The sequence below is a fragment of the Paramormyrops kingsleyae genome, chromosome 17 (genome assembly GCF_048594095.1).
Source record: "Paramormyrops kingsleyae isolate MSU_618 chromosome 17, PKINGS_0.4, whole genome shotgun sequence".
Taxonomy (NCBI): Eukaryota; Metazoa; Chordata; class Actinopteri; order Osteoglossiformes; family Mormyridae; genus Paramormyrops; species Paramormyrops kingsleyae.
Window position 1 is genome coordinate 20,850,254 of NC_132813.1, and position 27,978 is coordinate 20,878,231.

At 47.0% G+C, this 27,978-nt stretch overlaps 1 protein-coding gene across 1 annotated transcript; it reads left to right on the forward strand.

The window, feature by feature from the left end:
* On the forward strand, positions 1 to 27,978 carry foxo1a (forkhead box O1 a). Its single transcript, XM_023826128.2, has 3 exons — positions 1 to 992; positions 22,202 to 22,393; positions 22,903 to 27,978. Exons 1-3 carry the CDS (start codon positions 450 to 452, stop codon positions 24,061 to 24,063), a joined length of 1,896 nt encoding a protein of 631 aa, XP_023681896.1. The 5' UTR covers positions 1 to 449; the 3' UTR covers positions 24,064 to 27,978.

Here is a 27,978-nt window from a genome sequence, read left to right on the forward strand (position 1 = left end):
TCCGACTTCATAGTTGCTGTAACGGCGTGTCAGGCTGTACAGTCTGCAGGCTCCGTCCGCTGCTGACGAGACCCTATGCGGGCAGAAAGTATGCTGACAGCGGACTGTCAGACTCCAGATCACAAAAACCGCCGCCGTAATAAGATCCAGACGCCTAGGGAGGCTCTTAAAAAAGGCAGATCAATTAGGGTTCTGGGCTGTTAGTTTCTGGTTTCTCTAATGCGAGCGCTAAAGGGAGCTGACAGCAAGCTAGTTTGTCTGCAGAGTGACGGAGTTACTTTCCTCTCCGCTTGCATGTGCGCTACTCGCCGTCGCTGTGTATGACACACTTTTAATTTTGTTTTTGATATTTTAAAATATATGTTTTTGTTGGGAGTTCTATGTAAAAGATAGATTGGAGTTGGTATTGTTTTTATAATTATAATTAAAAAAATTCTTTGGCTGTGATCATGGCTGAGGCAGCCCAGCAGTTCGTAGACATCGACCCGGACTTCGAGCCGCAGACGCGGCCGCGTTCGTGCACCTGGCCGCTGCCTCGGCCGGAGCTCATCAACCCGGCCGACTCCGGCACGTCCTCGCCGGCCCCGTCTGTCAAACAGGAGCCGGTCGGCGGCACCGATTTCATCGGCAGCCTCAGTCTGTTGGAGGAAGCCGAAGACTTTCCGGAGGAGAAAGGCGCTACGTGCGGCGGCTTCCAGTGTCGGGACGGCTGCGCGCACCAGCAGCAGCAACGGCAGCATCCAAGCTCCCAGCTGCCGCAACAGGTGGCCGCGCTGCCCGCTCCGCTCGGTTCCTCCGCCGCCGCTCAGCGGAAAAGCGGCACGTCCCGCCGCAATGCCTGGGGGAATATGTCCTACGCCGACCTGATCACCAAAGCGATCGAGAGTTCGCCAGAGAAGCGACTCACCCTCTCCCAGATCTACGACTGGATGGTCAGGAGTGTGCCCTACTTCATGGACAAGGGTGACAGCAACAGCTCGGCGGGCTGGAAGGTGAGTGCCGGGACACGGGCTCATAAGGAAGGTCTGCAACGCTTTTTGGGACGGGATCGGCCGCATGCATGTGTTAATCCGAAGGGCCACATTGCAGATTACGGCCGGTGCTGTTCCACGTGTCTGACCGCCTTGATGGTAGCAGCTAACCGCAAGCAGAGTGGGTTCCGCAGAAACCCAACCTGCGAAGATTTAATCTCGTTAAAAATGCGCAGCTATGTTGCTTCTGTCTCAGAATTAACTTTTTGTCGGATCTATTGGTGATTCCGTCTCTGCGTATAACACGAGTGTTATGTGAAGTTCGCAGACTGATGCAGTTGCAGTGACTGTAATGCTCGGATTGTGTGAACAGCTTGGACCAATGTCGTCTTGATGACAGCTGTAACAGGAGGTGTCTGTCCCTAAATGTAATCCTTGTAGTATTGCTATATTTGCACCAAGAAGTACGGCAAAAGTTGGCAATGAACCAAGAACAACAATAATAATAAGCATCATCACCCGCACCATCATCACCATTGTAAATATAGAGGAGAGTTACCTGGCCAGGCTGCCATCGGACTTTTTAACACATTCTTCAGTTACATTTTACCATTGTTATTTTGTAGTCATTTGTTATCTTTAAATAGTCCTTTGTTGTCTTTGGAAGGTAATATTCAGGGAAGGCAATTATAATTAGATCTTTACCAGAAAGAGGTCATTCATGGATTATATTATATGGGGAAAACTTTTGCACTTTACAGTATCTCCAGTTTTGCTTGTAACCCCAAATTGTTGGAATGCCTACTTTGACGTCATGTTAGTTTGTCAAATATCTTGTTGGAAATCAGGTCACGTTTACTTGCAGTACTAGCCATGTATGTCTTAAACGTGTACACGTAAACCGAGATTTGACAATGGAATCAGATTAGTACAATCACGGACGTTGACATGACCAGCTACTTTAGGTATTGTTTACTTATTTAAGCCGCTTAGGATTAAACAGCAATAATGCCATTTTATTTACACAGGAGCTGTTCTGTGATCAGCCATACACGTGTGATTGTCCCTTGAGAAGCACTGTAAGCCTTTGTAGTCCAGAGTTGAGTTGCTCTGTTGGAATTGTGGTCGAGTTAGTGGTCAGAGTCATACATAACTGTTGTTCCATTCCAAAAGTTTCTTACTGTATATGTGTACAATTTTACACATTTGCTTTCATTCAGATAATTTGAGAGGCACTAGCTAACATGAATATATTAAGGTAACAGACTGGGCTAGACCGGTGGCTCTGGTAAATGTACTATTTCATAATGGCAGGATTCTCCAGCTGCTGGAGGTGAGGGGGAGGGTAGATATTCTTTAGCGTAACATGTTGTATCCTACCTCATCTTGGCTGCCGTTTATTTCCCAGGATCCCTTGCAGCCACACTTGTTGTAAGGTATTTAAATCTTTGGATGGCTTGTAATATTTTTCAGGAGAAATACTATGAGCAGTTGTATTCTTTATCCCCCTCTGGTGGGTTGTACAAGAACTGGGAATCAAATCAGTCAGTCAAGGTACAGGAATGAGAATTGCTGCAAATCGAGGTCAACTTCAGGTTCCGCGTGTTGAGAATGATTATACTGTATGAAAGTATAATTTTTGTTTTATTTTGTTGCAGTGTTCAAGAGTAATGCCTCACTTGGAAATGTTTTATTGGTCTGTTTCATGGGTTTGTGGTTGAATTTTTGAATGTTGAATTTTGAATCTTTATTATCCAAAGCATTGTTCATTGCATTTGCTTGGAGAGTCTGCGCATGTGTGTGTGTGTGTGTGTGTGTGTGTGTGTGTGTGTGCGTGCCTGCGTGCGTGCATGTTTTGCACTTTTTCCATGTCATAATTTTGTTTCCCTGCACACAATCCTCAGTGTCTTTTATGCTTTTTGATGTGCTAAGATATAGCAAAATTTCAAATGGCTGAATTTTTAAATGAGGTTGTAAATTGCAGGATTGTATGAATGGGCTATAAATAACCTGGTTATACAACCACAAGCTGAGTCTGATCACACATTTACGGGTATTTTTACGGTTATTTTTACGGATATTTACGGGTATTTTTAATGCTCCGGGGGGCGTTTCTGTACAGTAATGCAAGTTTGACGACTTTGAACTGTAGTTTGCTGAAAATTCCACTCTGTCCCGTCTGTCTTCATAATATTTTCCCAGTGACCTTATGCTCTGTCCAGGCAGTTACTTGCCTTCAATTTCAAGTTTAGCAGTGCTTGCTTTTGAGAGCAGTGATTCCTTTCTCAGTATCCTTGCATACACACAACACTAACTCAGTGTTTTCCTTATGGTGGGCGCACAAACAGTGACGTTAATCAGGGCGAGACATGCCCGCAGAGTCCTTACACACACCAGGGCTCTCTGTGACCTCTCGGACATGTTGCATATCTTTCAGCAACTTTGCTCGAGAGAGTACAAAAAACACTGTTGAATTTTCTCCATTTGCACACCGCTCAGTAAACTGAGACCCTAAACGGCAGACTGACAACAGCCTTCTTTTTTTTGTCGATGTAGGGAAGGTCTCCTCAAACTAACATCTGACTATCATCTGATTGATTGGAACATCTGACTCTAATTGCCACTGTAATTAAGCTGTTTATCTTTCAGGCGCACACTTTCCGTGCGTTAAATCAATTAATCTGTTCGACGAAAATGTGAGTTGTACATGTTATTTGTCTTGATTGGATTTTATGGATTGTTAGAATGCGGATGATGATAACATGTTTTCGCCTAAAATGTGGACATCTCCTCCGTCACTGTGACTTGGCAACACAAATGTCTTCCTAAATCTGTGGCGATCGGTAACCTCTCTGTATTGCGTGTACGAGCCAAGGAGCTCAAATCAGTCAGTCTGAGTATAAGAGGAAAGAATATATGGTTATTTGTTTGTTTTCTTTCCTACAGAGAATCAGAAGTAAGTCTGGTAGAAGGTGATCAGTCAGCATCTTTGCACGAGGCTGCTCACTAGCCTGGCCAAGAGACCCAGGGCCACAAGAGGCCTACAGTAATGTATAGTGCCTTTAGGCAGCATAGGCGAGGAGGGAACAGTAAGTACCAGTCAAGACCACACCTAGTAGCTGGAGGTATGCAGCAAGACTCACGGTCTGACCAGCCTGATGACTAAACAGAAAGTCACCAGCAGGGAGCCTCCACTTGTCGGTTCTGTGCATGTGTGCGTGCGTGCGGGTTTTTTTTTTTAACAATAAAAGGTCGGGTATTAGAGCAGAGGCATTTTAAGCACGCAAAAGCTTCAGAAGATGTCTGCCTGGGGTCGTGGTCTGCTGAGTACACTTTTTAGTGTGACTCCTGTAGGATTCATAGGTGCTATACCAGAGTGGCATTTCAAATATGGTGTATGGGTGTTGCAGCCTGTTTCGGTGAATAGCAGTAGTGAAATGAAGACCGCCCTCCCCCCTCCCCCCCCCCCATGGGGGCTCGCTTGTGCCCTTAAAAGCACACCTTTTAAAATTTGCTGTGGGAGTGTGATGGGGGTTGGTTTTGGGTGCGTGGGGCAGGGTGGGGCTGTCAGACTGTGTCTGTGCGGTCCTTCTGATGGCTGAAGCTGAGGAGTGCTGTTCAGGGACGGCTGCTTCTGGCTTGATTGGCAGCCCGTGTGAATGATCTGAATAGCCAGATTGTTTCGCCTGTTAATGTGGAAGAAGGGGAGCGCTGGGTGTGACGTAAACGGCAGGACCTGTTCCTCTGCCGAGCTGTCGCTGATGCCTCAGATTTAATCTGCAGGGAGAGCAAGCAGCACATGTGGGCAAGAGAGACATTCATTCCTGACTTAAGTGCATCGCACTTTTTCGCACGGTCAGGCGCTGACGAGATGAATGCTGAAACGCTCTGTCTCAAGCTCACCGCACGTTCTTCTTCCGATAGCTGACGGCTGGGACGTGCATCACACGCAGTCACATTCCCCATGTCCCTTCTGTGGGGGTGCCTCAAGGCTCAGCCTGTGGGCCAAGACGAGCCCTGTAGCTATGTACTATACTGGGGGGGGTGGCTTATTGTTGGGGTGGTTAAGGGAACACACTTAAGAATCAGACCATGCAGATTCATTTCTATTCTATTTAGCTTGATTTAATTAGCTCTTATTTCCTTTGTTTGTTTGTTTGTTTGTGTGTGTGTGTGTGTGAGTGTGTGTGTGTTGGTTGGGGGGGGGTAGGGGGTGGTTATGTATATCTTACAATATGGAGACCAAATGTTTGCTCAGTATGATAAAAAACCTGCTATTTTAATGTTGTGGGGACCACTTTTTCTGTCCCCACAAGGGGAAACTCTATTTTAGAAAAATCTGTAACTGCAATCAAAGAACTGAAAATGGCAAAAGTCTTAGGGTAGGGTTAGGGTCTCCATGTTGAGATTAGAGTTTTCCCCATAGAAATGAATGAACAGTCCTCACAAACATCTGAATACAGACATGTGTGAGTTTGTTTCTGTGTGTGTGTGTGTGTTTCTGTGTGTGTGTGTGTGTGTGTTGCACAAGCTCTACAGGGCACACGGGGGCTTCTGCTGCCGGTCCATTATTAACATAAAATGAATCATGAGTAATGCCAGCTATCTACATCTGAAAAGCGCCGGAATCGTGCCCAGCTTGGCTCTGAATCACAGGACGGTTACCTGGTTATAAATAGCTATTGAAGTAGGACTTTTTATAACAATGGTGTGACAGCCAATCACAGGAATGCCCCAGTAGCACATGACCCCTGGCCCCGGGATCAGTCATCGCAGGGACGCCGCCGGGGCCTGCTGCCCAGGTTTAGGAGAGCAGAGGCGTGTCACGGGTGTCACAGGTGTCACCTGAGTGCCGTGTCCGTTTCAATCCGCCAATCCGGGGTGCTGGGATTCTCTGGGAATGACTAGTACCCATGCCCCTCCCCCAAATTGTGCCTCTTGGTTCCTGCCCCGAGCATTTCGGCATGGCATGCCCCTGCTTGTCCCTGCGCGCCGCTCCACACTTATCCCCCCGGCTTAAAACGGCCCGAGGAAGGTTTCTGCCAATTCGGCGGTGAGTCACGGCTCGGCGAGCCTCTGTGACGTCGCTGCGGTTTGTCCCTGTCACACCTTTGAAAACACTGCATGAAAGAAACTGCCTTCTTTTTGCACCTTTTTATTACCTTTCTTTCACAGGGTGGAGTGTGCGTGATACGCTGTCACATGCTGTATGGAATGAGAAAAGGGTTACTGGAAACTGGGTGCTGTGTTAGCGAGTGGAACTCTTCTCCTTGGGAGAGGGGGCAGGGGGACCCCTTTAACTGCCGGACAGTGTGAGGTTGTTATATCGCAGATATTCAGACAGATGGTACACTAGGGGAAACCACTGAGAATTAACATATTTTTCTCTAATGTCTCAGCCATAATGGAATATGGTATCTTCCCTGTACTTGTGAAACCCCGTTTTTGTAGTTCTTGGATGTGCTGAATCACCATTCTTGGCATTCAAGAGCTGACTGTCTCAAAAAGCAGATGTGGGTTTTGGGACGGATATTTCTGGTTTGTTTGGTAGGGATTCACTCTTATAGAGACTATAATGCTGTGAACATTCACTCTGGTGTCCCATCACAACGCTTTAAAGACCTCTGCTGCATGTCATAATGTAAAACAAGTTAAAGTCTGAGATGTTAATTAGCATGAAAGCAAAACAAAAGAGTAAGCAGCCTTCTATAAAGCTTCTGGCTGCCACCGTCGTTCTCCTGCAGCTTTGTGCCCGTCCGCTCCGTCTGAAACTCGTGCTACCCCAGACACATCTGGGTACGGGAGCTGCTGGCAGCCGGGAGAACAGCAGAACAGTCATAAGAACCAGAAAAATCGACAAGGCCTTGGTGGTGGTGGGGGGGGGGGGAGGAGCGCAAGCGCTGACCTCACCTACCTTCTGAAATACCATTTCTGCGTGAGCGTGGAACGTGTGAGTAACGCGGGCGAGCAGGCAGTTCTGCCGTCATGTGTGAGGCAGCGTCTCCCCGGCTGCCACTGATCAGCGCTTTCGTGTGACTATCTGTGAACTGCATGTGTAAATGTGTCCGAGCTGCTTAAAATGGAAAGACTGACGTGCAGCGTGGATTATGGCAGTGGAACGGCCCGTCTCCTCATCTGTCCTCCAGTGCATGATGGGTCACGGTAACTCCGCCCCCCCCCCCCCCCCCCACAGCCTTTTCCCGCGCGGCGCTCTGGGGACACACCTCTGCAGGTGCGTGCGTGTGTTTTGACGCCGAATTAGGTGAGTGGTAAGAGACTTGCCTCTTTCTATGCAGCGGGTGTGTGAGCGGGACGTGCCGGTGGCGGGGGTGGGGTAGGGTGTTGTGACGAAGCCAAAAGGAGCTGAAATTCCACATGTCGAGCGTGAATTACCCTGTTCCCTTTTCACCTTTCTGAGTCCTTCACGCAGACTGTTTTGGTTTCTCTTAAGCATGAACTGGAGGGGAAATTATATTTTGGTTTCTCTTTTCCAAGAGACGGGAGACAATTATGTTTTATTTTCCCTTTTTTTATTTCGGAAAACGGGAAGGCAAACTGTGTCGGCAGATCGGGATAGTTTGGCGTAGAAGCATCGGTGGGAGACGTGCAGGAGGGGGTCTTCAGGATGGTGCCAAGTGAGACAGGCTTGCGCCTACACATCCCAGAATCCCGCAGTGTGACAGCGCCTTTTAAAACTTTATTAGATGGAGAGGGATCCATCTATTATTAGATCTTTCTTTATGGAGAGGGATCCTGGATGGTGTCCGTGTGTGTGTGTGTGTATGTGTATATATGCGTGTGCCTGTGTGTATGTGTATGTGTATGTGTATAAATGCGCGTGTGTGTATATATCTGTGTCTGTGTCCGTGTCCGTGTGTGTGTATATGTATAAATGCGCGTGTGTGTGTGTGTGTGTGTGTCTGTGTGTCTGTGTATGTGTATAAATGCGTGTGTGTGTTTGTGTGTGTCTGTGTGTGTGTGTGTGTGTGTGCGCACACGTGTGTTTGGGTTTGGTTTTTGTGTCACTGATTCTGCTATTAATAGGTTTTTTATGGTTCCCATGGCAGAGCAAAGCACTGGGCCATGTTCATCACACACTGGCCCTTTTCGGCCCCTCGTGCGCTGCACTGCACTGCACTGTGAAATGTGTCACTTGTGCCCCTGTCCCCTGCTGTTCTTTATGGCGCAGTACATGGCCAGGACTGTAAATTCAAGGAAGTAGCTTTTGTGAAATAGAAAAATTAAAGTTATGTGCCTGGAGGAGGCTTTAAGGCAGTTTGTGGAGGACAAACACATGGTTTGGTGCAGTTACTTTGAGTTTCGAAGTGTTTAAAGAACATGCTATTGTGCTAAGAACAATGCATCATTTTGGATTTCCCTGATCATACTTTAAGTCACCATAACACAGTTTCACCTGGAAAGTTTGCCTTCACAAAGCATTCAGCTTCCCTCGTCAAAAAATTCAGTCCTAAAATTTGTCTTATACTTAAAAATAATAATAATAAGTCGCTAGCATAACCTTATTATCGCAGCAGGCTAATAAAAGCTGGGGGCAGTTACACAAAACGGGAGCCCCCTCTGCTCCCTGTAGCACCGTGAGCTTGGCACCCGTCACATGTGGTGGCGACCGGCTGATCTCTATCTGTCCTCGTCCCCTTTCCCATGCGCTGGGGACGATGACTTGCCCGTTTATCACGGCTTGCTGGTGACGTGCGTGAGGTATATGCAGATTGGCGTGGGACAGGAAGTCAGGCCTTTGAAGTGGTCGCAAGGTGCAGTGCTGCATCGCGCACTTCGGAGAGACCGGCGGCGGCGGTGGCTTTGCTTCTATTTTCTTTTCTTTTTTTTTTGTAATTTGACAAGCTGTGCCTCTGCTTCCTTCATTGCACCATGGGCCTGGTTCCTCTTTTTCTTGTTCCTCTGTTCGACTCATTAATGACACTTTGGATTTTGCAGTGTCATGGTTTTATGTCATCATTCTCACCAGCTGTATCTAGAAAAATGACTTGCTTGTATTAGGATCTTTGTACATTTATTTGTGTTGGTTACTTCACAGTAATGAAGTTTCAGTACATTTCACCCAACTGGCTGATTGGTGATAATTCAATTAATACTTAAACGGTCATTTTCTTCAGAGCAAAACATTCCCTCCTGTATCTGATCTGTCTGCATGTATTAGTCACAGTGGTGTCTCTGGTACAGATAATGGGTATATGTAGTGATGAGTGTCATCGTGGTGTCTGCAGTACAGATGATGGGTATATGTAGTGATGAGTGTCATCATGGTGTCTGCAGTACAGATGATGGGTATATGTAGTGATGAGTGTCATCGTGATGTCTGCGGTACAGATGATGGGTATATGTAGTGATGAGTGTCATCATGGTGTCTGCAGTACAGATGATGGGTATATGTAGTGATGAGTGTCATCGTGATGTCTGCGGTACAGATAATGGGTATATGTAGTGATGAGTGTCATCGTGGTGTCTGCAGTACAGATGATGGGTATATGTAGTGATGAGTGTCATCATGGTGTCTGCAGTACAGATGATGGGTATATGTAGTGATGAGTGTCATCGTGATGTCTGCGATATAGATGATGGGTATATGTAGTGATGAGTGTCATCGTGATGTCTGCAGTACAAATGATGGGTATATGTAGTGATGAGTGTCATCGTGATGTCTGCAGTACAAATGATGGGTATATGTAGTGATGAGTGTCATCGTGATGTCTGCAGTACAAATGATGGGTATATGTAGTGATGAGTGTCATCATGGTGTCTGCAGTACAAATGATGGGTATATGTAGTGATGAGTGTCATCGTGGTGTCTGCGGTACAGATGATGGGTATATGTAGTGATGAGTGTCATCGTGGTGTCTGCAGTACAGATGATGGGTATATGTAGTGATGAGTGTCATCGTGATGTCTGCGGTACAGATGGTGGGTATATGTAGTGATGAGTTTTTGCATTTTTACTTTCTGGACCTGAAATGTCCACCTCTGGGGGGGAGGAGGTTTGGACCCAGGATTCAGGTCTTGGTTTCCCAAAACTCCACAATGTGACGACCAGCATTGGGGAAGGGGGGGCGGGGAGGGGGATTTGGCCTCAGAGTAATATAACATTTGGTGGAAGCAAGGGCAAACAAGGTTGGCTGGCAACGGTGTGGCCTTGTAGCCTGTTTTTCTTTCTAGTGGATTGTTGGGGAATAATGAGGAATAACAGTGTGTTATCACCCTCCTGTGATTGTCCGACATTTTGAACAATGGCTTTTTTCTGGGTAAGAAACATGCCTGGTGCTCAGCGGCCTTTTAATGGAATCTGGTAAACGTTCTGCAGCACCTTCCACGCGCCCCTGTCGGCCCCATGGTGGACTTTAGCTTACATTATTATGTTTGAGATCTTTGTTTGGCGTCCTATAAGGGAAGGAGCCCTGCTTTGTGTCTGACAGGAAGCGTAAAGGATCTCGTCGCCTCTATCTCACTGCCTCGCCATTCATTTAGAGATTTAGCTCTGCCTTGGAATCCAAAAGGTCACCGCGCTTTTGTTTCTCACATTCCACCTTTTCTTATTTTCTTATCAGCCTCTTGCCATGCCGTCTGCCTGCTTCAGAGCAGCATTGTGCTGAGGGCGAGAGTCGTAGAGCAGATGTGTACCTCGGTGCTTCATGGGAGGGGGAGGGCCCGACGTTCACCTGTGACGTTCCACGTTCCTACGGGGAGGGGGTGAACGACACGCTAAAAATGTTGTTCGCGACATGAAATTTCAGACACAGTTGGGTCTTGAGAATAGCTTGAGATGCCAGGGTCATGTGCCCGTCAAGACTTTCCTCTTCCGCTTGTTCAATCAGGCTCTTTTCGTTCTTTTCTTTAACGCACTGGACCTGATTCGCTTTTTTCACCCGCAGCCTCTCTCCCTCAGTTCCCTTTGTGTGGCCCCTTTGGGGCCCTTGTCCCCCGTGCTTTGCATGCAGGCCTGAGGCACCAGCGGGGTCCGTATCAGCAAAAGCCAGCACTTCCTGTGTGGATACAATGGAAGAGGAAGTTGGGGGATGGAGAGGCGCTGGACCATTCCGCTCAGCCCCCCCACCCCCGGCTGTGCTTGGTGCAGGAGTTCTGAAGTGTTAGAGAGTGTATGCTCAGTCACAGAAATAGGAGGGTGCACTTCTCCCCAACCACACACTGGCCTCCCTCCCTGAGGGAAGCACAGCAGTTGGCCGGAAGCGGCCCTCCGCGTCTGGGGATGTTTCCCACAAATCCATGCCGCTCTGGGCCTTTTAAACTGGCAGTTACTGGGAAAAGGTGTCAGAGTGTAGGAGAAAGCAGCTCGGGGAGGGGGAGCATCACAGCAGAACACCAGAGCGCAACCCTGTTCTCCAGATTTCCTGCCCAAGTCAGACCTTGAGGTCGAGTTGGATGAACCTTCACCATTTTCAGCTGATGCACGCAACACAACGTAAAGCTCACGTGGAGTTCAACAGGAGCAGAGACATCCGCTGCAGGAGAGGGGGGGGGGGGGCTCACTCCTGAGAAACCAGGAAGCGGGACTGTGAGAACAACGCGTGAAACGTGCCGCTGTGTGTGCGCTTCGCTTTCCTGATCCGTCTCCAAGGGCTGACTGCTTGTCACCCAGGTGCAGCCTTGTAGGAGGCTAATGCAAATTAGCATCTTTTGTTACTGGAGCATGGGTGGAACACGTAGTTTCTTGTGCTGTTCCTCTCTTTTCGTGTTGGTACTGGTTTACTAATAAATAATATTTCGAAATGTCAGTTTTCGTCACTTCTCTCCTTCCAAGCCCCTCTCTATATCTTCTTTTTTTGAGGGACATATCAAACTTCAGTCTTGTTGATAGGCATCCTGTTCGCAAAGGTTTAAAATCTCAATATCTCTTTCTGTCCAAGTCACATTTCTTGTACCTGTCATCATCATTCTTACTAATATCAGTTGGCAAGTCTTGTAGCGGTTAAGGACGTAGATCTATGATCCGAACCAGAGTGTGTTGGTTGATATCCCAGATGGTGCCCTGGTGTTGTATCGTTGCATTTGGAATATAAAAGGCTGGGATAGATGCTTGCGATTGTCTGGCCATAATTCATGGCCTGCGCTTTACTTAATCATCTCCTAGCACATTGCCTCTTTAGCTGTGAGAAGGGTTCAGTGGTACTTCCCTCCCCACCCAGATTCGTGAATTTGGAGAGTTGGGGGGGTCATCTATCGGACATGCAAAGGATAAGAGCCAGGAAGTGATAAAGTCATCGCGTTGTTCCTTTCATTTTGGTTATGAGTTTGAGAACTTTTATGGGTTCTTGGTAGGCGTCGTGTTTCTTGTTCTCATCTCTGCACCCCTGACAGTGTCTTGCAAGAAAAGACCGGACAAGCTGGCTGAATTGAGCCCAGTTCTGCGGTTGAAAAAGGGAATCAGGTAGGATACACTAATCACTGCTGTCTAATGGGTATGCTTATCTATCACTGCCATGTGCTTCCTGATTCTGGTTTCCACACCCAGATTATAGTAAACCACAGGAACTTGATATGTATGGCACAGCAAAAATCTTAATGTAATTTTTGGACCAAGAGCTATACAGTGCAAAAAACCACTGCAAGAACCAAATAAGAGGTATTCAAATCCAAGTCAAACAAGTGCAAAAATACAACCGCACCCTTAATGTTCCAGTTAAGGTATAGCAGATGAGAAGTAATCTGCCCAAAAGTGGTTCAGCAGCTCATTCCTCAGTTGGGGAACTACGCTTGAGAGGAGTGAGACTTCTCATGTGGTGGAGGGATCTCTAAGCGGCATCTGCTGAACAAAGAGGAAGAGGTAATATGTACATGTTGAGGAGCATCTTGATGGAGGTGGGTGCCCAATGAATTGAGATGAGGGAGGGGGTGTAACAGAGTGTTTTAGCTAATTAGAATACTAGATGTGCTGCCACATATTGAATCAAGCTGGTAGCTGTGTCTGTAAGCAGTTCCAGTAGTGTGGTCGTGAGATGGAAAGTGCATTGTCCAAGCTGGACAGTGATGTTGGCACAAAAGACAAGAAACTCTGGCTTTGATGAGTTGACAGAGGGTATTTCCCTGTGTCAAAAACTGCAGAAGGGTCTAGCATGATGAGAATTACGACCAAAGTGTTGCTCTTGTAGCTGGTTGTGGTCAGGAGAGCAGTCTCTGAGTGTCTAGCTCAGAGCCAAACAGGAGAGAGTCAGACATTTGATTGAAGACACCACACTCATGAAATTTAGATGCAAGTGGAAAGAGACTGTTATGTGGATTTCAGCTTGTGATGGGTCAAGTGTGGGTTGTTTTTAACTACTAGAAGAAGGACCATTAGTAGCTGTTGATCAAGGGGACGGAGGGTATCGAGGTGTAAGGACAGCAATTAGCAGAGTGTATCAGAAGCTTCATTAGTAGTAAGTGAACAAAACTACCCAGGAGTGGGACAGCCAGAGGTGACCGAAAGAGAAGCAAGTGGGGGAGTATGATGAAGGATATAATGGGTGATAGAGGCAGTGACAATGTGAACCGAATAAAGGAGTGATCAGATACATGTAAAGGGGTGACGATGACATCTGTGATGCAGTGATGAAGTCTGGTTTGAGTGAAATTGAGCGGTTTGAGTGCAGGATTGAAGAGCAGAGGCTCTTGGAAATGAGCAAACTTACCTCCCTAGCTGTTGCCTGGCCTGATTCGTTTCTGTGTTGGATGGCTCACGCTAGGACTTAACCATGCAATATCTGCGGTTTGCTCTACAGGTGCTTTTTTGGCACCTATTAGCCATTCTTGTGCGGCGCCGTGTCAGCCACATCGCGTGTGATCACTGAGCAGCGGCCTTTCGGTAAGTCCTGACAGTGTGGCTTGGTTTGGGAGTCCCCTCATATGCTCCTCGGTCTCTGCGTGCAACCTCCAGTTACACAAGACAAAGGATTATTTGATTTTGGTTGAACAACACTGAGAGGGATTTTTTTTTTTTTTTTTTTTAGTGCTGAGTCATACTGGAAGTCAACTCCGGAATAGGGGCTGAGCAGGTGACACGATTTTCTATGCCAAGACAAGCATTGCATTTTTATTTTAACATAGACTAGCTCCGCAGCCTGGGTTGGTCCTCCCCGTAATAGCTTGCCCACAAGCTGTCTTGTACACATGGCTGTCCATGACACTGCAGTGTTTTTATCCCGAAAGCAATAACATGAACAAAATATCCACAGGCAAAGTCGACCTGTCAGTCAGCTAAAACGTGGATGAAATTGCGAGGTGTTTCCCATCGTCTGCTGTCTGTTTCCATGCTGTGTTGTGGCTTGGTGGTTAGAATTTGTTTGCCGTTGAATATCTGCAGGTTCCCAGAGGGACGACCCTTCAGAAATCCTGCCGCCATTTCTATAGAATTGTGTATTGGAAGCCTTATTAGTCACCCTAAGCCTAGAATATTTTTCCCTACAACACAGCAGTAAGATCATTCACTTGATATAATATCTCTGCAATCTTGAGCTAGCGCTTAGCAGCACTGTTTGTTACGGGCAAACACCCAGTGCTGTCGGCTGAAGGCTCAGTCTCTCACCACAAGGTCACTGTACCTTGGTTTTGTGATAATGGTTTTGTGTCTCATCGTGCTAATTTATGATTTTTAAAAAATAGAAACACCGTTAACTTGTGGTACCTGTTTTTTTTCCCATATGAAATAAGAAAATTTGGATCCAGACTTTAAACAGTGTAATGTCATAGAGAAAAGAACACATGATGTATTTTGCTTTAAGACTTAACCTTGGTCCATCAAAACAGGTTTGGTATTATCTTAGGTATGGAAGTTCTGCATATGTAGATGGCTAATAACTATCTGCTGGGGTGTTACTCTAGCCTAAAACACATGGCTGCTACTGTAGGATTGTCAGCTGGGCGCTTGTACTCGGACACGATTAAACAAGTGCCGAGATAATGGATTAATCAATCAGTTGGCTTTTGCTGTACTGAAAAATGAAGCCTGTTATGTAATGTCTGTCACGGCTTCCAGTGAGACGTTTTTAAGCAGAGAGGGCTGCAGACAAACTGTTAGCATTTCATCTGAAGAAAAACAAACAGAAAGTAGAACTGCCCAATTTCATTTTTTGTTTTTGGAGACTTTAGTATTATTTCAAACATAATGGAAAGTTTTTTGAGGGAAGTAGGTGGATTTTTGTGTGTCTTTCCATCAGTGGGGTCACCTTGAATATAACCACAGCCGAGGTTGTGGTATTTCTAGTGTCACTAGATGAACAAATGCATCTGATATTAAGCTAATTTTAGGATGAAAGATAACAGGACTGCTTTGCCGCATTACGATCAACGGTGGAAAAACGGCATGTGCGTCTATCCAGCTCGTATCGTAGCTAGAAGATGAAAGCAATCGGAGAGAAATTGAAATAAACGTCTGCTACTGCCGTCTGCGGCAGCTTGACTCAGATCAGTCCGCGCCGGGGGCGTCCCAGCTGGGGGGGGGGGGGGGGGCTGTGTCAACCCGCTCTACAGTAGCGAGCAGGTAAGCGGCAGAGCCAAGGCCTCTCTGAAGTCAAGCGAGGGGAGCAGAGGTGGAACAGAGATTCCCTTTGAGGAGATCTGTAAAGGCAGGAGGCCTAAAGCATCATGCGGTGCCTGATCTCGCTCACACGCCGTGGCATGGCAGACACGCACACGCAGGGACAGACGGTGGCTGATGCACGGTCTGTGTGCTATAGAATCTAAGCAGATTCCGACACAGATATGCCGAAGTACAGAATAAGAAATTACACGTATAACATGTACAGAATAGAGGTTTAGCAACTTTTATCGAGTTTGCATAGTTTATATGAAATTAACATGTTTGAAATTCAAACACCCCCGATGTTGATCAGTAAATTCGTATTTTATCTTAGGAATTTCAGAACCCGCGATCGTCCCAGCGCAGACCCGCCACGCTGGCAACGTCCGTTACGGAAGAAGCGCTTGGGAATTGAAAAGTATGCAAAGCAGCTGCAGAGTGACATCCCAGTGCAGGAGCGTAACGCAGTAAGGCACTTGGTGCGTTGGCGGGGGGGGGGGCAGGGCAATCAGCAGTCTCATTTTGTACCCTGGTAGCCAAAAACTTGGTTTAGTTCATCTTCTCTTGCATTTTAGAGATTAAGGTGAGTTTGCATCAGTGTTTCACCAAAGTGTGTTTCACCTCTGCCTCACTTCCCTCCCATTTGGTGGGTAGCCGTAAGATCCTGGGGGCGGAAATGTCTGAACCATATAGTAGTGCTGCAGCTGTCCCTGCTAACAGAAACCCCCCTACTCTGTATAATCGCACATTTGCATCTTTTAAAGGCGATAGATGTGAGGTATGAAGTCCCACGTAAGACCTCAGAAGTTCTCTCAGAAGGAGGCCAAACTGCATTCCTCAGTCACCCCCTTTGAGTGAAGGTAGTCTTCTGCAAATCTACCAATTAGGAGCTCCACAGCAAAGGAACAAAATTTGCATTGTTCCACTGTGGGAGGGACCAGCCTCCACATACCCCCCCCCCCCCAAAAAAAACTCACCCCACCTACAGGCGCCTCGGGAGCCCGCGGTCTGTTGGGTCGCCAGCAGTGGGCGCCGTGGGCTGGGCCTGGTTGGACTTTATCTCGACGTCGCTGGTATCGCGGCTCCCCTGAACCTCTGTGCCAATGCTGAGAGAAGCTAATCTACATCTGAGTGAAACGTTAGAGAAACGTTAGAAAAAATGTGCAGAGAGCCAGATTGTTGGGCCGGGCCCAAAGTTAATAACCTTAGCGGCTCCGCTGGATAGCTGACAAGTCGGCTGCTTAGCCGGCTTAAGATTCAGTTCAGTTCAGTTTTACTTTTATGAAGTTTGTTCCTAGTGTAATTGCCCCGGGCTGATCTCATATGCAGATATAAATGCAAGATGTCCATTTTCACCACACGAACATGTATGCTTCACTATAATTTCGCATCACCTGTGAAAGAGCAGCAGGCCCAGCTTATCACTGACTTTTTTGTTTGTCGGCTTGATGCACAACGTTGTGACTCAACCATCATAATTAAATGTGAGAGTATGAATCTTATTAGTTATAATAAGCACTAATAGGCATAATTACTGCTATTTGCTTCCTCTCCAAAAGAAACATGCCACTCTTTGCTTGGCTGCGCATTTAGCTGCTTCTTTTTATTTATTTTTTTCCCAGCATGCCTCAGGCAGACTAATGGAGCCCTGGGGGTGACACAGAGATCCGATGGTTGTCGGCCTTTCTTACCCAGAGTAGCGTCTCTAAAAGGCAGGCAGTGCCGCCTTATGTGGCATCAGAAAGCCAGCCCCTGTACCCCCAAATACCCAGCCTTTTCTGACAGAATACAGTAGGACCCACAACAAATGTACACCGGCTTATAAAGAACTACAGCCTTTGTCATTTTCCTTTTAGGACCTTGTGTGTTCTAGCTAAAACAGTTTAAGGGTCCCCAGAGGGTTTGTTCACATAATTTATGAAATCTGCTTTTGTTGTTATGTGTGTAGTATTGTTTTAAAGTCATGCCAGTTGTTGGGGTTTCTTAGGGTGGTTAAATTAAAACAGGCTGGCAGCCCATCCAGGGCGTCCCCATGTCTTGTGCCCTATGCTGCCTGGGACAGGCTCCAGAGCCTCCTCCCTCCCCAACTGTGCACTGGATAAGCAGCTAGAAGCTGGATGGACACATTAAAATAAAGGCCACATTTATGTGACTAGACATAAATGAAAGACAGATATGGCTGTGGTTTTGTTATTCGCTGGCTTTCAGTCAAAATGCCGTTTTGATTAAGACGCCCTCTGCTTTTTGGCTGTATGAATATTGCCTGCGAAGGTTGTAAATCGCAGTTAAAAGTGAGGGATTGGCAGCTGAAGCTGAGCCGCAGCAAGACTCTACTCACCGCCCTCAAGCGTATAATGCGAAATGAGTTACGTCAAAGTGAAGTCCAGCGATAGTCAAGCAAGCTTCATGAACAGGGCTTCCCCTGCTGGTGGCCACGCCTTGAGGGCCTGCAGAGCTGCCTACTGACCTTCTTACAGAGATGGGTAGTCCAAGTCCAGGAAGTAAAAATCCAGAGCAAGATTTTGTACCAACCAACCAGTTGAGTACTCTGTGATCATGACTCCTTATACTCAACTGGTTGGGTGAAGTAAAATCTTGCTCTGGGTTTTTACTTTCTGGACCTGGACGACCCATCTCTGCTTTTTATACGCAAGAAAAGCCTGCTCTTCAGTTGGTTTGTTTGTTGGTTTATGAGTTATAGGCTTAATGACAATATCACAGAGCAAGGGGACCGACTGACTCTTGTTTCTGATACCTTCAGCAGAAACCTAAAGAGCTCCACCTTTCGTGGAACTGATGATTAAGGAGGAACTTTTTATAAACTGATTGGCCGACACGAATTTTCCACTTCTCTTTCTGTAAACCCCGGTGGCAAATCCATGCAGGTAAGGTGTGTCACCACGGTGTCTCCATGCCCAAGTCCCTCTGGGTGGAGGATTTGCTGATATGTTGCATAGAAAATGACCCCCCCCCCCCCCCCTCGCCACTCCAGTATTTCTCAATGCGGCCCACGGGACGCGGCGATCAGCCTCCGGGGGGGGGGGTGTAAATCCCGGGCCGGCATTCCATAGCTGCTTCTCCCCCCTCCTGACCTGACCGCCTTCCTGACCTGACAGGAAGTGGGCCTCGCTCTCCGTGGCACCCGCCTTTGATGTGGCTGCTTCCTCATACCATGCTTGTGCGATGGCCTTGGTTTTTCTGTCCCTTCTCCCCTAAAATTCTCTTGCATTGACTCACAGCTGCCTGTTTACCGGAAGATCGCATGAGGTCCTCTGCTTTGACATCAAAAAAGTGGGATCTGAGTGGCTGGAATTTGAAATCAAAGCATTTTCCCGGTATTTACGCATGTGCAGTTTGGACTTCCATTAGCATGTAATTATCCCCGTTGCTTTATCCCTCACATGCCAGTTGAGGTTCAGCCACTTTCGCAGAGATCGCTGTGCGTTATTTTTGGGGAGACTGTTGTGGCTCATACTGTTTGCCCCGTGATCCTGACACGTTCTCGGTCTCACTGACACCTGTGATAAGGTGCAAGCTGTCCGTTTCCCGGAAAACCAGGTAATCCGTCACAGCGTTGGTCTAGACGTTTTGCGTGCATCTGATACCGAGACAAGAGACAAACAAACGCCGTCAAAGGCCTTGTTTTCACACCCGAATGATCGAGGTAAGGGGCGAAAATGACGTAAAGGTGTGTTTTCTAATTTCCCCTTCGTCGTTCCTGTAATACGATGAACAAGCACAGCCTGTATGGCGTCAGCTGTGGGCTCCCCTCTTGTCTCAGACATGGCAGTCTGCTCCTGGATCTGTTTCTTACTACCGAGCACAGACATGGACTGGTTCAAGCAGCCGATCTGTTCTGTACCTCCCCAACCTCCAACCAGCACAGACCAAATAAGAACTTGGAGCTCTGGTCTGACTCTGGTTCAGACACCCTCCCTCCCAGACATAGCGCACACCGTTCCGTCGTGGCTCTTGTTCCATTTGTGTGCCAACCTCCTTTCCGCTGTCTGGGCTCAGGCCCATTCCCTGAATGAGAGACCAGCAGAGGCAGCGGCCCCAGCACTGAGAGGAACGGGGCGGCCCAATGAATAGAAGCATTTATTTTGTCATCGCTAGCGGGAGACGTCCACGTTTAATCCCAGGAGCTCCGAAATCTCAGGGCGCTTAAGAACAAACTGTAAAATAAACATTTTTCGCTCGTACACAGTATTCAATTATATTTCTTATTGCAGTGCAATTAAAGTTCACACTCATCTAAAAACCACTCTTGTGTAATCGTTTGGTACGTCACTACATAAGAACATAAGAAATTTACAATGGAGAGGAGGCCATAAGGTGTTCGGTTTAGCGTCGGAGAAATCACGAAGACCTAGAACTTTCTTTGGATGTGTTTAGGTCTCTCTTCGTTTGTTTTTACAGTATGTTTTGGTGAAATATCGCTGGCATCCACCCATTTTGACGCAGCCAGTGGCTTCGATTCCTCTTTCCAGTCCCATTCACGTCGGCTGCATAGGTTCGAAAGGAAGGCTTTGCCAACTCTGTCACCTTTGCTCTTAATTTGGTGCATCCACGCGTTGCTGTGCACGCTTCTGTTCTGCACACGTGTACCTTTTTGTCCAACGTCACAGTGTAGTTATGGTGTTTTTTTCCAACGTGTAATGAAAGGATTTGTCCACACCCCCACCCCAGTCTCAGGACACATTTCCCTGCTTCTCTGAGGTCTTTCATTTCCATTCCTCCATCCTTCCTGCCTGTCTCATCCTCCCACTTGTTTCCCGGCCCCCTTGCTCCCGCATTGCCCCCCCACCCTCCTGTCCCACCCGGTGACGCTGCAGGCTGCTGAACAGATGTAGGGAAGTGAGTCACTTTCAGTGGGTATTACTCAAGTATCCCTGACATCCATTAACGCGACTCCTGTTTGTGCAGGAATATCTTGAAGTGCCCCCCCCACCCCACCCCCCCCCAAGCCATATTTTACTCATCCCCAGTTATGTGGCATTATACTGGTGTACTGTAGGGAATCTTTTTCATCCTAGTGTTGTTATGGTCTGGATGAGAGAATCTTCTCAATCAATAGGATGCCGGCTTTTTACTTGAATACTTTTGTGGAGTATAATCAGATAAAAGATGGAGACAAAAGGAGGCAGAGGCAGTAATTGTATTGTTTTTAAGCACATGAGGGCTGCCCATCAATCCATCCATCCATCCATCCATCCATTTTCTGATCTCTTATTTAGTCTCAGTGAGCTTGGGGTCTCTCCCAGACCATATAGGTAGAATCCCCAACCAGGGTGACAGTCAGATTGTAAGTATGTCAAATGTGTATTCACAGTACTAAAATTCAGAGTTTTTTTTATTCTGAGTAAAATTCAGGGGGAAAAAAGTGCTGAATTTCTCTCATGGTAATGCAACAGTGCGAGATTCATTCGGTCCTCGCAGCTGATCTGCACAGTGTCGCTTGAAAGGCTGCAGGCTTATTGCAAAATTCGCAGAGGAAGTCCTGCCTTGGGCGCAGAGACACTCATGCATGCATACACGCAGTCTTACCTGCATGCAGTCTCTCCAGTGCACCAATGCACATACACTGAACCTTACAAAGAGTCCATTCAGTAAGACCTGTGTTTCACTCGTTCCGTCCTCAGAAATCCCAGTCACAGCACAGAATTTGCGTAAGAAAATGTCAGTTTACTGGTTTTCTTGTAAGGCTGTTGCCTTTTGTGGCTGTATTGAAACAGCAAACATCTTTAATTCTGTCAATAGCTTAATTCCCGAACATGTGAAGTGGAAAAAACAGTGTTTGTGTACCAGGACTCTTTGTGTTTTGTTTCTCGTATTCCAAGGCTGTGGAAACACTGACGTTTGTTCTCGAGGCTCTCTGTGCTTTTAACTACCAGAACGCGTAAGTGCAACAACATCCTCCTTTTCTGTTTCCTACTGTATGGAGGAGTTTCACACAAAAAAAAACCCAGAGCAACCAGCAGAGTCGCTCTCTCACTTTTGTTCGTGTTTTGGAAGGAAGTGACATCGATGCTTTGCTGTTCCGTCGCTATGCTGAGAAAAGCTCAAAGCTTTTTTTTTTTTCTTTTTTCTTTTTTTTTTACACACAGGCTGTTTTTGGAACACTCCATAATTAGCAAAAAAATAAAACAATACTATTTCCATTGAAGTTTTCTTTTCTGAGTAGCACAGCTTATGCATGTTGATAAGCTATTTTTTTTCCTGTGTTTGTGAAGGTTATCTCTGTCTCTCTGTGCTGTTGTAGTGGTTTGGGCTGGAATGATGAAAGTTTGGGGGGGATAGTGAAACTGGGTTGGACTGGTTGCCGAAAGACAGCACGCATGCAGGCTGCAGATTTAGGATGGGTGGGGCCAGAATCCCTCCTGCATGTTTGTGAGAAATATGCTCTTTTTGGTGGGATCTACCTTTATTAAAGCTTCCTGTGGCATAGCTCATGAGAAGACCCTGTTGCTCTTTTAATAAGGATGTAGGTATGAACTGACCTTTGACCTTTTTCACGTGTGACCATGTGTCCCCCGTACAAGCTTGCTACTTCTAGGCTTTATTCTTCCCGTGTCCCCAGACCAAAAAAGCCCTGAAACACGTTGATTTTGCACTTAAACATTGCGTATCTATGATGAATCTTGCTATGGATTCAATTTGAGTGTTTGTGTCGTCTCTGTTTCAGAACTCAATCCGGCACAACCTGTCGCTGCACAGCCGCTTTGTGCGCGTCCAGAACGAGGGGACGGGCAAGAGCTCCTGGTGGATGCTCAACCCGGAGGGTGGCAAGAGCGGCAAGTCCCCCCGGCGCCGCGCGGCCTCCATGGACAACAACAGCAAGTTTGCCAAGAGCCGTGGGCGGGCTGCCAAGAAGAAGGTGGGTGGAGCCTCTCAGAGCCCCGCCCCCAAACCTAGGATGCAGTAACACTTTGTTACGGAATGGTGCTTGAGCAATGGCTGTGCACTTCCTGGCCATACCCTTAGTATACCTAACCCAACCCATCCATCCATCCATCCATCTAACAAGGGAGGCCACTTCTTAAACCAACTTGTCCTAAATAGCTGCCTTGCTAATGGCTGGAGTTAAACATTAAATAAACCCTGAACTACAGCCACCTCTCCCGGTTCTCCACCTTGCTTTGAGTCGCTGTGTTCATGCTCGGCCTTTCCCTTGTTGTATTGTGCTTATTTGGCACATTCTTAGCTCTGTGTTCAGTCAGCAAACCTTGTGGCATTTTAACCCTTGGCCATTTATCCCAAGTGCTGTAATACATTGCAGATGGAAGGTCCTATCCTGATCGTAGTCTATAGTTAGTTCCTGCTGTTATTGCAGCTTAGCGGGTAGCTGAATGTCTGCATTGATGGTGTAATTGCATGTGTGTCCAGGTGTCGCTCCAGGGGGCGCCAGAGGGTGGTGCCGAGAGCCCCGGGTCCCAGTACTCCAAGTGGCCGGGCAGCCCAAACTCGCACAGCAATGACGACTTTGATGCATGGGGGCCCATCCGCAAGCGCAGTGGCTCCAACGCCAGCACGCTGAGCGGCCGCCTCTCGCCCTTCATGGCCGAGCAGGACGACCTGACTGACGGCGATGTACACATGGTCTACCCCGGGGGACCCAGCTCCAAGATGGCGACCACGTTGCCCAGTCTTTCGGAGGTGACAGGCTCACTCGGCTCTGAGACCGTCATGGAGAGCCTCCTGGGAAACCTTAATCTGCTGTCCCCCAAGAACTCGCAGGTGGGGGCAGCCGGGCAGGGTGGAGGATCCGCCCAGTCGTCACCCTCCTCGATGATGCAGACCAGCCCTGGGTACCCTGCCTACAGCTCCCCCAGCATGGTGGCCCCACCCACTCAGGACTACCGCAAGTGCCTGTATGGGCAACCTGGAGTTGGCGGCCTGTCGCCCCTCCCCATGCAGCCCCTCCCCAAGGGCAAGTCTCTGAACCAATATGGCTGCCAGACCGGGCTCCTCAAAGAGCTGCTCACGTCAGACTCCGACCCCCATGGCAACCTCATCCCCTCAGTGGAGACGGCGGCAGGCCAGCCAGGTGGGGCCAGAGGCCTGTTAACCTCCTATAGCGCCAGCCAGGCAGGCCACGGGAGCAAGATGATTGGCCAAGGAAGCTTGCAGCCCCTCCCCCACACTCATCCCCTTCACGGGCCAGCTCCTCCTACACAGGTGATCCTAAATGGGCGTACCCTGATGCCCCTTGGCGGCATGAGGAGCCCCGGCCACCTGGCACCCGAGAAGCCCTCCATGCCAACGCCCTTCCCTTGCTCCGCCCACCTTGGCGGGGGGGTCCCACCTGCCTACTGCACCTTCAACGGCAACGGTTACATGCGGCCCGGCTTGCCACAGCCACACGAGAAGCTGCCCAGCGACCTGGTGGACGTGTCCTTCGAGAGCTTCGATTGTGACATGGAGTCCATCCTGCATGACGCGCTCATGGACGGTGACTCGCTGGACTTCAACTTTGACCCCACGGTGGCCCCACAGGGCTTTGCCCATGGTGTGAAGACCACCACACACAGCTGGGTGTCCGGGTAAAGTCCCCCACATGTGCGGAAGTCCCTGATGGTGCCCAGATATGCTCTCCAGTGAAGAGGAACACAGATCCACCCCAAATTTGCAGACCTTACCTGGTATACGGTATATATGCAGTTATCTAGTATTATCTAACATCACAGGGAAAATGACCTCATTGGGTAAGGTTCATGTGACCATGCTTGTCCCATTTTTTTTTTTTCTTTTTTTGGTTGGTTGCTTTAGACACTTTCCCTCCATCGTCATTCAAAGAAACAAGTAACAGTTCATTCTTGGGGGGGCGGAGCTCAACCGCATTGGCCCACAGCCTCATTGGCCCACAGCCTCATTGGCCCACGGGCATTACGTAAGGTGGAGCATAAAGCATGATTTTATTTATTTATCTTTGTCGGCTATGAAACATTCTCTTGACCTTCACCCCCCACCCCTCTTATCTGGGTTGTGAACATATAACAGCCCCCCCCAGCTTTATTGAGACATGAGTTATTTCTGCTGTGAATTGTTTCATGTAAAAATATCACCGTCATCCCAGAACTGGAAGTTCTGCTCAATCCAAAGAAGAACTCATAATTCTCCCTCATTTTTGAGACTCAAATCCTGCCCAGAAAATGTTTACCAACCTGTTCAGATTTGTTTTTTTTAATTTTTACTGTAAATAATCAAGTGCCAATCTCTCAACAGCAGGTTTCAATGTTGGTGGTCTTGTTTTAAATTCATTGTTACGCGTTCTTTCAAAAAAGTCCTGGTGTTTGCCGTGACTTACCATCTTGTGGCAGCATTCAGACACATTGGCACTCGCGGTCACTCACGGACACTCGTGGTCACTCACGGACACGCACTTACCAACGCACGCCGTTACTCACACACACACATGGTCACTCAATGGACACACACCGGCCGGTTTGTCTCGCTGTATGTTGGCACCCAGGTCGACTTTGCTCCCTGTGAATCGCCGTCTTTCACAGTTAAGCAGGCAGTCACAGATCACTGCTGAGACCTCTGCCTGCTGCTTGTTTGTAATTCAGGTCCTGCTTGTCAGCTTTGATCAGATCAAACCACAAGGATGTGCACTCCCCCCAATTATGAGACTTGTTCCTCTGCTCTCCCCACTGCACACTTTTTCTTAGGTGAAACAGGTCTACGTTTTCTTCTGAAATACTTTTTAACTTTGTCCTGTACCTGTTGCTGGGAAGGAAAACTAACTTGAGAGAAAAGAGAGCACGTACATCAATGCTGCTGCTGAAAAATGAATGCTTTACTGGTTCCAGTTGGGGTGGATCAGGCAGTGATTGACAGTGATTGGCAGTGATTGACAGTGATTGGCAGTGGTGGGTGTCAAAGCCTCACTTTGGCTTTAGATCTGATGGCGGCAGGGCCTAAATTATGTGAATGAATGAGTCCATAGGGATTGTGGGATATTGTTACTTCATGATATTACCTCTCCTCTCATATTAGATGTACCATACTGAGTGTTTTTAATCTCAGACGGCAAGTTTACAGAATAGTAACGCAAATCAGTTTTTGCCAAAGATTTTAGCTGTACATCTGGAGAAAAATAACTGAATGATGTTTTATTTACGTTGAGCTTGTATCACTTCCTGCTGGAAGGCGCTTTTTGGTGAGGCTGTTAATTAGGCACTTTTTATTTACACTTTTTTTTGTAAATACATGAAATGTATAATAATAATTGAGACATATTTGAAATCCAGACGATGGTATATTTGATGAAGATTCTCTCTGTCTCTCTCTCTCTCTCCCTCTCCCTCCCTCCCTCCCTCTCTCTCTCTCTCTCTCTCTCTCTGCCTCCTGGCACTTACCACACATGGCGTAAACGTGCCTTTCCTGACACCCTTCTCCGGCAGTACAGTGACACGCTACCATCCGCCCCCCCCAGCAGAAATCCACACGTCGTATACGTGATATACCAGCAGTGGCAGGGCGTGCAGCATGCTGTAGCTTCCTGCACCTTCCCTGAGCCCGCTGAAGAGCGGCAGCTGATCTGGATGCACAGCAGGAATCCTACCACTGTGCTTGACAAGGCCGCAAACTCCTATGTTTCAGGGTAATGGAAGGCTATTACGTGCTGATTTTTATGATATTGCACTAAATATAAATTTGGTATGTTTAATGGAGAATCTAAAATAGTTCAGAAATAGTCCTCTACTTCAGAATGGTTTTTCCTCAGTGAGCGTAAGTGCAGGCATAATTAAAATTTTTCCTTCAAAGACGATTGGCTCTGTAGTGTCGCTGTAAATTAACCAATCACAATACAGGTTGATGAAGTGGCTGTTTAAAGCGTCCATTTGTTTCTTAATCAGCACTTGCAGTATTGCACAGGGCGCCGTAACCCTACGGCTGCCCACAGCTGCGTTTTGGGGGAGGATCTCGTTGTTGTACCTTTGAGCCCATTTACGCGCAGCTCTGGTGAAATGTCCAGCTACGACCGTGTAGGCTGCTTTGGATGAAAACTTCAGCTACGAAATAATTACCCAAAGCAACAACATTCCCGCTGTCTGTTTCTCAGTACAACATGGAGGGGCAAGATGGGAGAATCAAGGCCGAAGCCAAGGATGGACATTCTGTTAGACTGTCAGGCGCCCCCTGGTTCATGACACATCTAGGATGGAATGTAGTCTACTCTTTCGTTTTTCCTTTTTTTGTGGCACTCTTAAATCGCGGCTTGTTCCTGATTACAGCTTACACACATGAAATCGCAGAGATTCCGCGTCCGCATACTTGAGTTAAAGCGTAAGCTGAATTTTTTCGGGTTTTGGGTCTTGACTTAAGGGAAGCGGCTTCTAGAGGCAGGTTGTGCTTAACTGCTCCAGCCGTGCGGCCGTCATCTGCCAGAGAATGAAACGCTCCCTGGAGTTGTTGTACCCCCTAATATTTTAAGTCCTGACGCGTGATCGTAGCACAAGCACGCTGTGGTCGGACATTTCAGAGCACCGAGTGCAATCTCTGGCAAAATAAACCTTTATGAACAACGAGTGGTTTATAACAGCTATACAACAGTGAAAATATTCTTTATTATTAGCAAGTGTAAATGATCGCTTTGTGAATTTTGCGCAGTATATAACCTATGCATTCTTGTAATTTTTTTTTTTTGTACTTGTACCAACGATGAGAGAAATTGTATTTTAGAGTTGTGGAGATTTTTATGTCCTTGTATTTGTTAAAGATAGTTCTACAAAAAAAATGAGGCGCATTTAGATGCTGATGCTTGGCTTTTTTGGTAAACTGACAATATTATTCTTGTATTTAGCTTTCATTTGTAGGAAAAAATGTAAAACATAAAAAAATTCTCAAATATGGAGGAAAATCTATATTAAATTAATTTTTGTTTAACTTGGCAGATCTTTGGACCAATTTATATCAATTTGAATAATAAAAAAAACAATGTTTTTAATCCGCATTTTATAAGTGGCACTTTTCACAAAAAGTGAGGAAAGTGACCTTATTTTAAAACACCGTTATAAACGGCATTGTAACATTTCTTACCTTGTGTACAGTACGTTTTATTCAAATGGCAGAAGTAAATGTGCAATTATGTATTAAAAAAAACTGAATATATAAGTATATACCTATTTAAGATAGGCCTTATCTATATATATATATATATAGTTGCTTCTGAGTGGCTAACAAACTGGAAGAGTTTAATTGGAACGGTTTGTTAATTAGAAACGTTTATTAGTTAATTGCTGCTTTTTCTGCGGTGATCCATCCTGATATTTATGCAGACGACATGTCTCATCCACCAGCACGAAGACAAGCCTTCTGAGTTTTTACTTCAATGTCACAGACGTGATTGTATTACCCTAAAACACAAAGTCAGAAAATGTCTTATTTTTTTTCCTTTGCAGCTGCTGAATGAAGCCATCACCTTGTACATAAATTATGATATTGGGAAAAACGCTG